Source organism: Pituophis catenifer, unplaced genomic scaffold, assembly GCF_029215685.1.
Source record: "Pituophis catenifer annectens isolate HBS135680 unplaced genomic scaffold, rPitCat1.0.hap2 SCAF_5, whole genome shotgun sequence".
Taxonomy (NCBI): Eukaryota; Metazoa; Chordata; class Lepidosauria; order Squamata; family Colubridae; genus Pituophis; species Pituophis catenifer.
In genome coordinates this window covers 92300819-92310280 of record NW_027256885.1, presented here as the reverse complement: position 1 = coordinate 92310280, position 9462 = coordinate 92300819, and the positions used below count along the sequence as shown (strand labels likewise).

The 9462-nt window shown below is 42.3% G+C and overlaps 1 protein-coding gene across 2 annotated transcripts; it reads left to right on the top strand.

The window, feature by feature from the left end:
* The first annotated feature begins 13 nt into the window (after window positions 1-13).
* Window positions 14-8703, top strand: YPEL3 (yippee like 3). 2 transcript variants are annotated; one of them, XM_070944413.1, is made up of 5 exons: window positions 14-116; window positions 4184-4395; window positions 5823-5866; window positions 7859-7967; window positions 8199-8703. In XM_070944413.1, exons 2-5 carry the CDS (start codon window positions 4279-4281, stop codon window positions 8286-8288), a joined length of 360 nt encoding a protein of 119 aa, XP_070800514.1. In that variant the 5' UTR covers window positions 14-116; window positions 4184-4278; the 3' UTR covers window positions 8289-8703. The 2 variants fall into 2 exon arrangements, with proteins under 2 accessions (XP_070800514.1, XP_070800513.1); XM_070944412.1 differs by lacking the exon at window positions 14-116 and having other exon boundaries at window positions 4195-4395; window positions 8205-8703.
* Window positions 8704-9462: the final 759 nt, after the last annotated feature.

The following is a 9462-nucleotide window of genomic DNA, read 5'->3' as shown; positions in this document are numbered from 1 at the left end:
CTCTTGGTGGGGTGGGGGGGGGCGCTGGGTCTGTCGGCGGGACGATTCCCATCCCCAAAAGCCGCATCGAGGCACCATCCGACGCGGGGGCGCTTCAGCTGTTGCTCTTCGGACAGGTGAGACGGGGTGGGGGGAGGGCTTCAGGGAAACGGCGGCGTCCGTGGACGCCTCTTCCCCACGAAAGGCTGGCGGTGCGTGTCTGTCTGTCCCTCTGTGTATAAAAACACGCACGGTCTTGTGGATATATCCTCCTGCAAGAATGGAGGGCGGGGGGAATGCAGTGGATGCATGTGGGCGCCGATTTCCAGTGAGTGACCCACTGACCCTCTCGAATGGTGAACGGATCTGAAATTCTGAATAGCTGGAGAGGGATGAAAAGGATTCCGGCGGATCCTTTTCAGAGGATACCAACTATTGTACTCCTCCTGACCACGCAAAGAGGGCATTTCCTAGGATAACCTCATGTTCCTTTTGTTATTTCAGCAGGGGATTTATCTCCTCCCTTCGCGATGGCCCTCTAATCCTCTAATCCCACAGGAAATGCTATAGAGAGGGATCCGTTTTCAAGAGTCACTAATTCGGGATCAGGTGGCATCCTTTATGTATTGAGCAGGCGGGGTTGCATTTTGTCCCTGGAGGATAGTTTCCAGCACAATATCGATTGGTAGGCAAACGAGTCACGCCACTGTTTATCAAAGCTGGTTTTAACCCTCCCTTAGTCTTTCTGAGCAAGTAGAGTTCTCTCTTTTCTCTGTCCATCAGTCAAATGGCTTTTTCCAGCTTGCGATGCTGCTATTTCAAAAGTTTTAGTAGAGGGGGGGCGGGTGATTTGCACCTCCAACTTTTATTTCCATATCCTTTATTCTTATTCTAAAGTTCACATTTTAAGAATTTTTTTTTAAAAAAAACAGGAAAATGTTTGCATGAGTGGCCCTACAATTTATATGGAAATATGAAATTTGGTCTATTACTCAACAGCTGTCCCTTTCTGGACTTGAAGTAAAAATCTTGCCATTTACTTCTGACACAGAACACAGACACAAATTTTCAGTTTATGACTATCATCCCAGCCCTATCATCAACTCTTCCACCCTCTATATCCACCTCATCTTCTTCTACATGTATATTTCAAGCTTCCTGTTCAATAGTTATAAAAATAAGTAAATATAAAGTGCACAATTGTTATAATAAAAGGAAACCAAGATACTTCAGCTTGTCTCATCTTTTTCTCTATTCTCATTTCTCTCTCATTAAAGGGTCCCCAATAGCCTTATTTTTGAGTGTGTTTCTATAGACACCCTGTATTTGATATATCAGATCCACTATATTTCTGTGAGGTTCATATCATTCCAATATCATATCATGCCCATGTTTACTTCTTACTTGCTATACCAGAGTCAAATTTCTATATATAAACAAATAAGTGTATTGTTCTTAGTGCACCATATAACATGGCAATAGTCATCTTTTCTATTATCAAAACAAGAGATAAGCTGACATATAAAACAAATCAGCTTAAGAAAATCCCTCCTCATATCTGGTATATATTTTCCTCATCATAATAAAGGAAAGCCCTATTGTCTTCTGAAATAAATGTGCAAAAGGTAGTATTTGAATTATATGCTCTGGTTCATTTGGTGTTCTGACAAAAACATATACATATTTCCTGCCCACATCCAATAGAAAAATAATTAATAAATTGCTTGGTAAACAAGATGCCTCCCTATTAGTTATGGCTAGTATGTTTCTGTTGTCTCTTAAGACTGTGTTGGATATTGTTTAGAAGAGAATCTCAGTTGCAATTGTTACTGGCAAATATGCCATTTATTAAGAAGAACAATATTTTTGTTACAGTTCCTTGGGAACTTTGATGGCATTTTTATAAGGTATATGGACTGAGAGTGAATAATGCAATGACATTTTTTTAAAAAAATATTTTTCAAGATTATAAACAAATCTTTTTTTTTAAAAAAAGAGGTGCATTATTTTTATTAAAAACTTTGTTTCCTTCCTTTTACTTCTTCCTTTATTTCTCCTGTCTAGTTATTCCCCATGTTCATCCCTTGTTACCCCCAAAATAAGACATCCCCTGATAATAAACCCAATCAGGCTTTTGAACGCATGGCAATAAGGCCAAGCGCTTATTTCAGGGTTCAAAAAAAATATAAGACAGGGTCTTATTTTCAGGGAAACACGGTATATTCCTCTCTGTTATTATCCTACCAATAAATATTATGCCATTTATTAAGAAGAACAATATTTTTGTTAGTTCCTTGGGAACTTTGTTGGCATTTTTATAAGGTACATAGGTTGAGAGCAAATAATGCAATATTATTTTTTAAAAAAATCTTTTTCAAGAGTATAAACTTTTTTTTAAAAGAACTGTGTTTTTTTTAAAAAAAACTTTGTTTCCTTCCTTTTACTTCTTCCTTTATTTCTCCTGTCCAGCCCTGTGTTCCTGTTCATCCCTTGTTATATTCATCCCTCTCTCTCATTATCCTACCAATAATTTCTGCGTTTACTGTAGATCCTTAGAGAAATTAGGGAGAAATTTAAAAAGATGGGGGGGCAACTCCCTATGCCACAGTGACGTAAGGTGGATATTGTAGCCATAGCTTGCTTTAAAGCTTGCCTTAGGAGGAAGAGAAAAAAAGGGGGAAATTTTTAAGTTCTCCCAAATGCTAAGACCTTCTTCTCAAAAAAAAAAAAAAAAAAGCCAAAACACAAATCCAGTTTCCAGTTAATTGGCCAACATTTTCCCTGATCAGCATTTCCTTGCCTGCCCAACTGGCTGGTTTGCTTCCCTTTCAAGGAAGCACCTTTCTCCTCCTCCACCATGAGGTTCCAGGCAACCACTCCACCCACCCCCTTTGAAAACCAAACCTCCATCCTTCCTTGCAAAGAGTCTCCTCTTGTTCACCGCCCCTCAAAATACCTTTCCAGCTGATTGGTCTAGCCCACTGTATTTTCTAGCAATTCCATCGCTCTGCTCCTCCCTCTTCTTCTCTCATCCTCATGGCTGCTTTGTGTCTACCCCATTCTTCTGCAGCCAGCTGTCTGTCTCAAGTTGTGCCTTAAACTACAGGTATGTCTCTACTTCCTCTGGTTTGGCTGCACTTAAGTGGTCACCATTAGTGCCACACAATTCTTAAAGCTCTTTGTTGTGTTTCTCTGAAGCCCTTCCTTCCTCCCCCATCACTGGGCATCATGTAACATAATTCCTCTAGATTCCTTCTGCCCTCTTCCTGATTTAGTGAAGATCCCTTCATCATTTCACAACTCTGAATACTGCCTGCTATTCTGTGACAAGCTGTTGATGTCTGTCACCACCAAGTATGCTTTCTAGTCTTTGCTGCTTTTGGCTTGATCTCCTTACATCTCAACCAAGCAGACGGCAGTTGCCAGTTTGGTCTAGTGGTAAAGGAACCGGGCTAGAAACCAGAAGATTGTGAATTCTAGTCCCACTTTAGGCATGAAAACCAGCTGGGCCAGTCCCTCTTTCTTAACCCAGCTCACCTCACAGGGTTGTTGTTGTGGAGAAAATAGGAGGAGGAAGGTGTGTTGGATATGTTTGCTGCCTTGAGTTATTTGTAATAGTGGGATGCAAAAAAAATGACCTGAGTCCAGACATACCTTGAGACATTGAGCTATTTATAAAAACAGTAAAGGTGGGATTAAAATATATCTCTGAGCAAAGGCCCATGGTGCAAAAGTGAAAACTGGACATAGGTTTGGGATATGTTGGTGGTTATAATACTTGACAGTTATGTCCACAATCTGGTAGAATAGAGAAAACAAAAAGCTAAATGTCTGGTTTTATAAGAAAAGTCTAGGGTTTACAGCAAGGGGTATTCACGGTTGGAGAGGTACTAGGAAAACCTAACCTGAATTAATTGGAAGGGTGGCTTGGAAAGTTAAGGTGTTTGAGCGTTAGTCTGTGGTAGTTTTCTTTCATCACAGGATGATCAACTGTGACCTGAGTCTCCAAGAAGCTGCGAAGGGAGGGAGGGAAAGCACGTGGTATTGTTTTTATTTAGATACCAGACTGGTTACACAGAACCTGGCCAGTTCCCAGAGCTAAGAAACAAAATCTTGGCATTCTGACTCTAGGTCTGTAAATGATCTCTTCTGGCAGGTTCTCTATAGGTTGGTGATCCACCTCTCACCTCTTCCTCTTTTTTAGGGCTTTTATCTGCCCCACTGCAGCACCTCCTCCAGGAGCTGTTTGGTTCTCCACAACTCTCCTGCAGCTTTTCTCCAGGTGTGACTCCCACCACAATGGTGAGGCTGTCCAAACCCAAAACCTTTCAGGCCTATCTGGACAACTGTCACCGTCGCTACAGTTGTGTGCATTGCCGGGCCCACCTGGCTAATCATGATGACCTCATCTCCAAGGTACAAAAAAGGGAATGAGATAGCCCTGCTACACTCCTCTAGAGAAGATGACAGCATCCAAGGAAAAGGGGCTGCTGTGCCTTGGTTAGCTCATTTTTTTTAAAAAAAGAAAGAAAAATATAAAGTGGTTTATTACCAAAGGAGAACATAATACAGAAAGGCAACAAAGAAAGGACAGCCATATTTCCTTATCTTATACCCCACTGTAAGATTACTACTATGAATTTTCTGTGTTCTTTTAAAATTTGTCAGTCCTGCCACAAGTAAGTACAGGTAGTCCTCAATTTAACAACCATTCATTTAGTGACCATTTGAAGTTACAACAGCACTGAAAAAGTGACTTGCTGTGGCATCCCCATGGTCACGTGATCAAAATTTGAGTGCTTGACAATTAGCATGTATTTATGATGGTTGCAGCATCCCAGGTCATGTGATCATCATTTGCAGCCTTCCCAGCTGGCTTCTGGCAAGCAATGTCAATGGGGGAAGCCAGATTCGTTTAATAGCCACATGATTCACCTAACAGCCTCAGTGATTCACTAGTCCCAATTGTGGTCATAAAACAAGGGCTACCTGTAAGTCATTTCAGGGTCAGGGTCAAAGAATGTCTTAAACATTTTTACCCTAACATAGCAATATAAATGTTGTAAATTAAATACAGAGGCCTGGGAGTGTGGATTATAGATTAATATAGATTAAGCAAGACAAACTCTGGCAGGCATGGTTTATTGGAGAAATCACCACCTCCTAAGCAAACCACAATTTAAATCTGGAAGCTTCTCCTCTGGGAATAATGCAGTTAAAAACAGGCAAAGAAAGGGGGTGGGGGGTGTCTCCAAGCAGCAGCAACCAACTGCAATGTCATGTCTCTTTCCAGAGCCACCTTACTGATGCTGCAGAATTTCTGAGCAGTATAAGATGGGACATTGTTTGGGACTAGAAGAAGGAAAGGGATGAGGAGAAGGGCATGGGGGCAATAGAGGGCATTGAGTTCTTTCAGAGAGGCCTGCCTAGACTTGTCTGCCACCTGCACCCTAGTTCTCAAGAGCTTACAAGGGTAACAGGTCTCAGCTGTGGCTGATTAATCATTAAATTCAATTTCATGGGTTTGAAAGCAAACTAGAGAATAAACAAGGAAACAGGGAAGAGAGCCATTGCTTCTGGCTGCTTGCCATCAGCCAAGCTGGAGGCGAAGATAAGCAGCTGGTTTAGAACCAAAGTCTCCAGAAGATGATAATTAGCTGAGACAGGCTGAAGGCTGAGATTTGTGTTCCCAAGGTGGGGTGGGGGGGAGCAACCAGGGAGACAGAGTGGCAAGGAGGAGAAATAACTGTGGGAAGTATTCAGGGTTGGTTGGAGGCATTTGTTTAATAGGGCAGGAAAGTATTTTGTTTTTGATCTATGCCCTGTTCTCTTTTTTGTTACAGTCTTTTCAAGGAAGCCAAGGACGGGCGTACCTGTTCAACTCTGTGTGAGTATCACAAAAGAGGAGCATATTTTGGAAGAAAAATTAAATATGCTGCACTCAGGTTTTCCCTCTCATAGGACCTTTAGTTATGTTAAGTCGGCTGCCCCCAACCTTTGCGACTTGGCCGCCCATCTGGAGGGGAAGAAGGGAACTAGGCCACATGAGTGGTGGGCCAGGCATGTGCATGCACGCAGCCTTTGCATGAGTAGCAGGCTGGCACACATGAGTGTGAATGTTCACCAGCCCGCCGCTTACAAAAGTTGAGCTGCACATGCACACTCCAGCCAGCCACTCGCACGCCCCAATTCCAAATAGGCCATGGCCCGGTAGTAGACCATGGCCCCAGGGGTTGGGGACCCCTGTGTTAAGTGGCATCATCTGAGGCCAGGACAGATGAGATGGGAGTTTTAGTTTACCATCAGAAGAGCAGCAAGTCCCTGCTGTATCCTAATTCTATGTCTGACTGCCCACTGAGTTGGTAACTCCTCTTGTCCTGCTATACTGCATCTTCTGTAATTACTCACAGACTCAATTCATAACACCTTAGCCAATAAAGTATTGGAGAAATACCCATCTTTTTTATGTGCAACTACTGTTATCAGATCGGTATGAAGTAGTTTCTCTGAACGTGGCCAAATCCTGCTATGCTGTATGTAAAATTAGGCAAACTTTAGCTGCCCACTGTTAATCCACTACCAATTGCAATATATTATTCTGTCTGTCTTTTATTTTTTACTATTATTATTGTTTCAATGCTTTTATTTGTTGGTCTGTGACAGTAATAAAGATTGATTGAGGTAGTATTTAGTCAGTACTCGTATCCACAGCAGAGAGGACTTCATTCAACCAAATAATCCTCTATTGAGGAAAATCTAGTTACCTGAAAGAAAAGATCTCACACTGAAGTCCTTCCTCTACTACGGTTCCTTTGGAGCGTCCATAGCTTTTTGGGGCTTGAAGGACCAGCAGAAAAGACAATCTCTCCTTTTCATTGGACCTTAGCTGAAACAGAGGAAAGCAGAAGCAATTAAGCTATTAAGATAGTAGAATGAGAGAAGGTGGGGAATAGGTTTCAGTAAAAGATAACCTAATAGGCTAATCTTTTTCCAAAACAGTCAACCCAGCAGGAATGGGGGGTTATTTAGATAAAATTCGAAGACAATAAGAGACCTTCAAAGCAAACTTAAAATACTTCAGTACTAGTATTGATTGGCACATCATTCCAAACTGAAACTCACACCAGATTTAAGAAGGTTATTTCCCAGTGATCACATAGGAATGAATGAATTCTGCAAGTGAGTTGCAGGAACAACTAGGTATTCATAAGTTTTTGCTATTTTGATAGCAGAGCCACAGCCTGGAGGTTAACCAGACCCTCTCCTAATAGGCAGGCCCTTGTTTGTGACTGCACTGCACAATTGACTTTCACCATAAGGTTAGAAACTATTTTTGGTCTCATTTCTCCCCAGCTCCAGCCTGTCTCTGTGGCACTGTACTTCAAAAGACCTTGGTAGACCCCAAAACAGAAACCCTGGCCCTCCTTTTCACATGGGGGTTGTGGGCTGTCCTCCCTCATTGGGAGTTGTGCTTCTGAAGCCACTGAGTGACTCTGAAGCTGGACACAATCCAAATCCTAGAATAATCTCCATCTTCATATCCAGTTTGTGAGAAAGTTTTGGGCTTGTTCTTATCCTGGTGTGTTTCCAAACCAACCTAACAGAACTGGGGAAATCAAATCAAATCCCACCTTTTTCCCCACTTGAAGACCAAACCAACCCTGGGCTTTGTCAAGCACCCACAAAGGGAATAGAACCATTGTTCTGGCAGCAATGGGTCAAGCTCCTAAGAACAATTCCATTCATTTCATTTCATCCCTTGATTGATTTCTTGTCAATGATTTCAAGGCAAAGTAGAACTCATACTAGGAAAATGATTGGGACAGATGTGCCCTGTTAAAACTAAGGTGACATTGTGTTTTCTTTTGGCTCCATACAGAGTGAATGTTGGATGTGGCCCAGCAGAGGAACGTGTTCTGCTGACAGGCCTGCATGCTGTAGCTGATATATACTGTGAAAACTGCAAGACCACCCTTGGATGGAAATATGTGAGTCTCCTGCTTTGTGCCCTCCTCTTCCTCTCCCTCCCTCCCTAAAACAATTGCACCACTAATAGCTGGCTTCCACCCGTATCATTCCTTTCTCCTCCTCCTCCTCCTCCTCCTCCTCCTCCTCCTCCTCCTCCTCCTCCTCCTCCTCCTCTTCTTCTTCTCATCCTTCTCCTTCTCCTCATCCTTCTCCTCCTCCTCCTTCTCCTTCTCCTTCTTCTTCTTCTACAGGAACAGGCCTTTGAGACTAGCCAGAAATACAAGGAGGGCAAATTCATAATTGAACTGAACCACATGATTAAGGACAATGGCTGGGATTGAAAGCCAACCAGCATCTTTGGACAACTGTATGTAGGGGGTGGAGCCTAAGAAATGTCAAATTTCCACCAAACCTGCCTCTACCTTCTCAGCCATTGGATTCCCATCCCAGGCACCTCCAGGGGCACCTGACTTGTGAAGGAGGAGGTGGTGCTCCTGTCAGAGACACATACCCACAGCTCAGACATGTTAACTTCTTGTGGCAAAAGGTGGAAGCTCTGGGACACCGTTAGGCCAGGGACTGTGTGCAAGCAGGGACTGGGGGGGTGGGGGGAGGACTACGGCTGGCTCTGTTGTCCAGAGAGAGTCTGTATTAAGAGAAATACGGAGGTGAAATGTACAGTGCAAGGGGGAAGGGAAATGTTAGGCATGTACAGTACTTGTGTGTGTGTGTGTGTATGATATAAATAAAAGTATTGAAGTGATGGAGGTGTTTTTTTTCTTCCTTCTAGTAGTTGGTAGATTAGAGCAAGGGAGACAATATACAGTGCTCAAAAAAATAACATATTTGTTTAATATGTTTTAAATTGTTTTTAAATGTTATATTGTATGTGTTTTATCTTTGGCTGTTCACCACCCTGAGTCCTTCGGGAGAAGGGCGGTATATAAATCCAAATAAACCTAAACCTAAACCTAAAGGGAACACAAGCAGAAGACAGTAGTTTTGTGTTCCCTTTAGTTGTCTGAGCAGTGTATAAACTACTGTATGTAAAGAACAAAGTATTTAATAAGGCTATTTCATTCATTCAGATCTCGGATGTCTTCTGCTTGTGTTCCCTTTATTTTTTTGAGCAGTATAAATTCCTTGGGCTGTTCCCAGCTTAGCTAATTAAAGCTAAGGCTTGGATGTTTTATTTCTATCCAATCATTCCGAAACTCAAGACATTCTGTGAGCAGTTGTACAAAACCAGCAAATCAGGATTTGTCAGCTGTTTCACTAGCCGTACGTTGTTTTTTTCTAATTTATTAGATTTTTATCTTTTATTATTTTTTATAAATAAGGCAGTGAACATACCTTATGATCCTTCCTCCTATTTTCCCCACAACAACAACCCTGTGAGATGGGTTGGGTTGAGAGAGTGGCTGGCCCAGAGTCACCCAGCTGGCTTTCATACCTAATGCAGGACTCAAACTCATGGTCCCCTGGTGATTGGCCCAAAGTCACCCAGCCGGCTTT

Excerpts from the sequence above, each read along its gene's own strand:
- YPEL3 (XM_070944413.1), top strand. The coding sequence starts at position 4,279 with ATGGTGAGGCTGTCCAAACCCAAAACCTTTCAGGCCTATCTGGACAAC. Across the intron at positions 5,867-7,858 it reads GCGTACCTGTTCAACTCTGT|AGTGAATGTTGGATGTGGCC; the intron begins GTGAGTATCACA and ends GGCTCCATACAG. Across the intron at positions 7,968-8,198 it reads CCACCCTTGGATGGAAATAT|GAACAGGCCTTTGAGACTAG; the intron begins GTGAGTCTCCTG and ends CTTCTTCTACAG.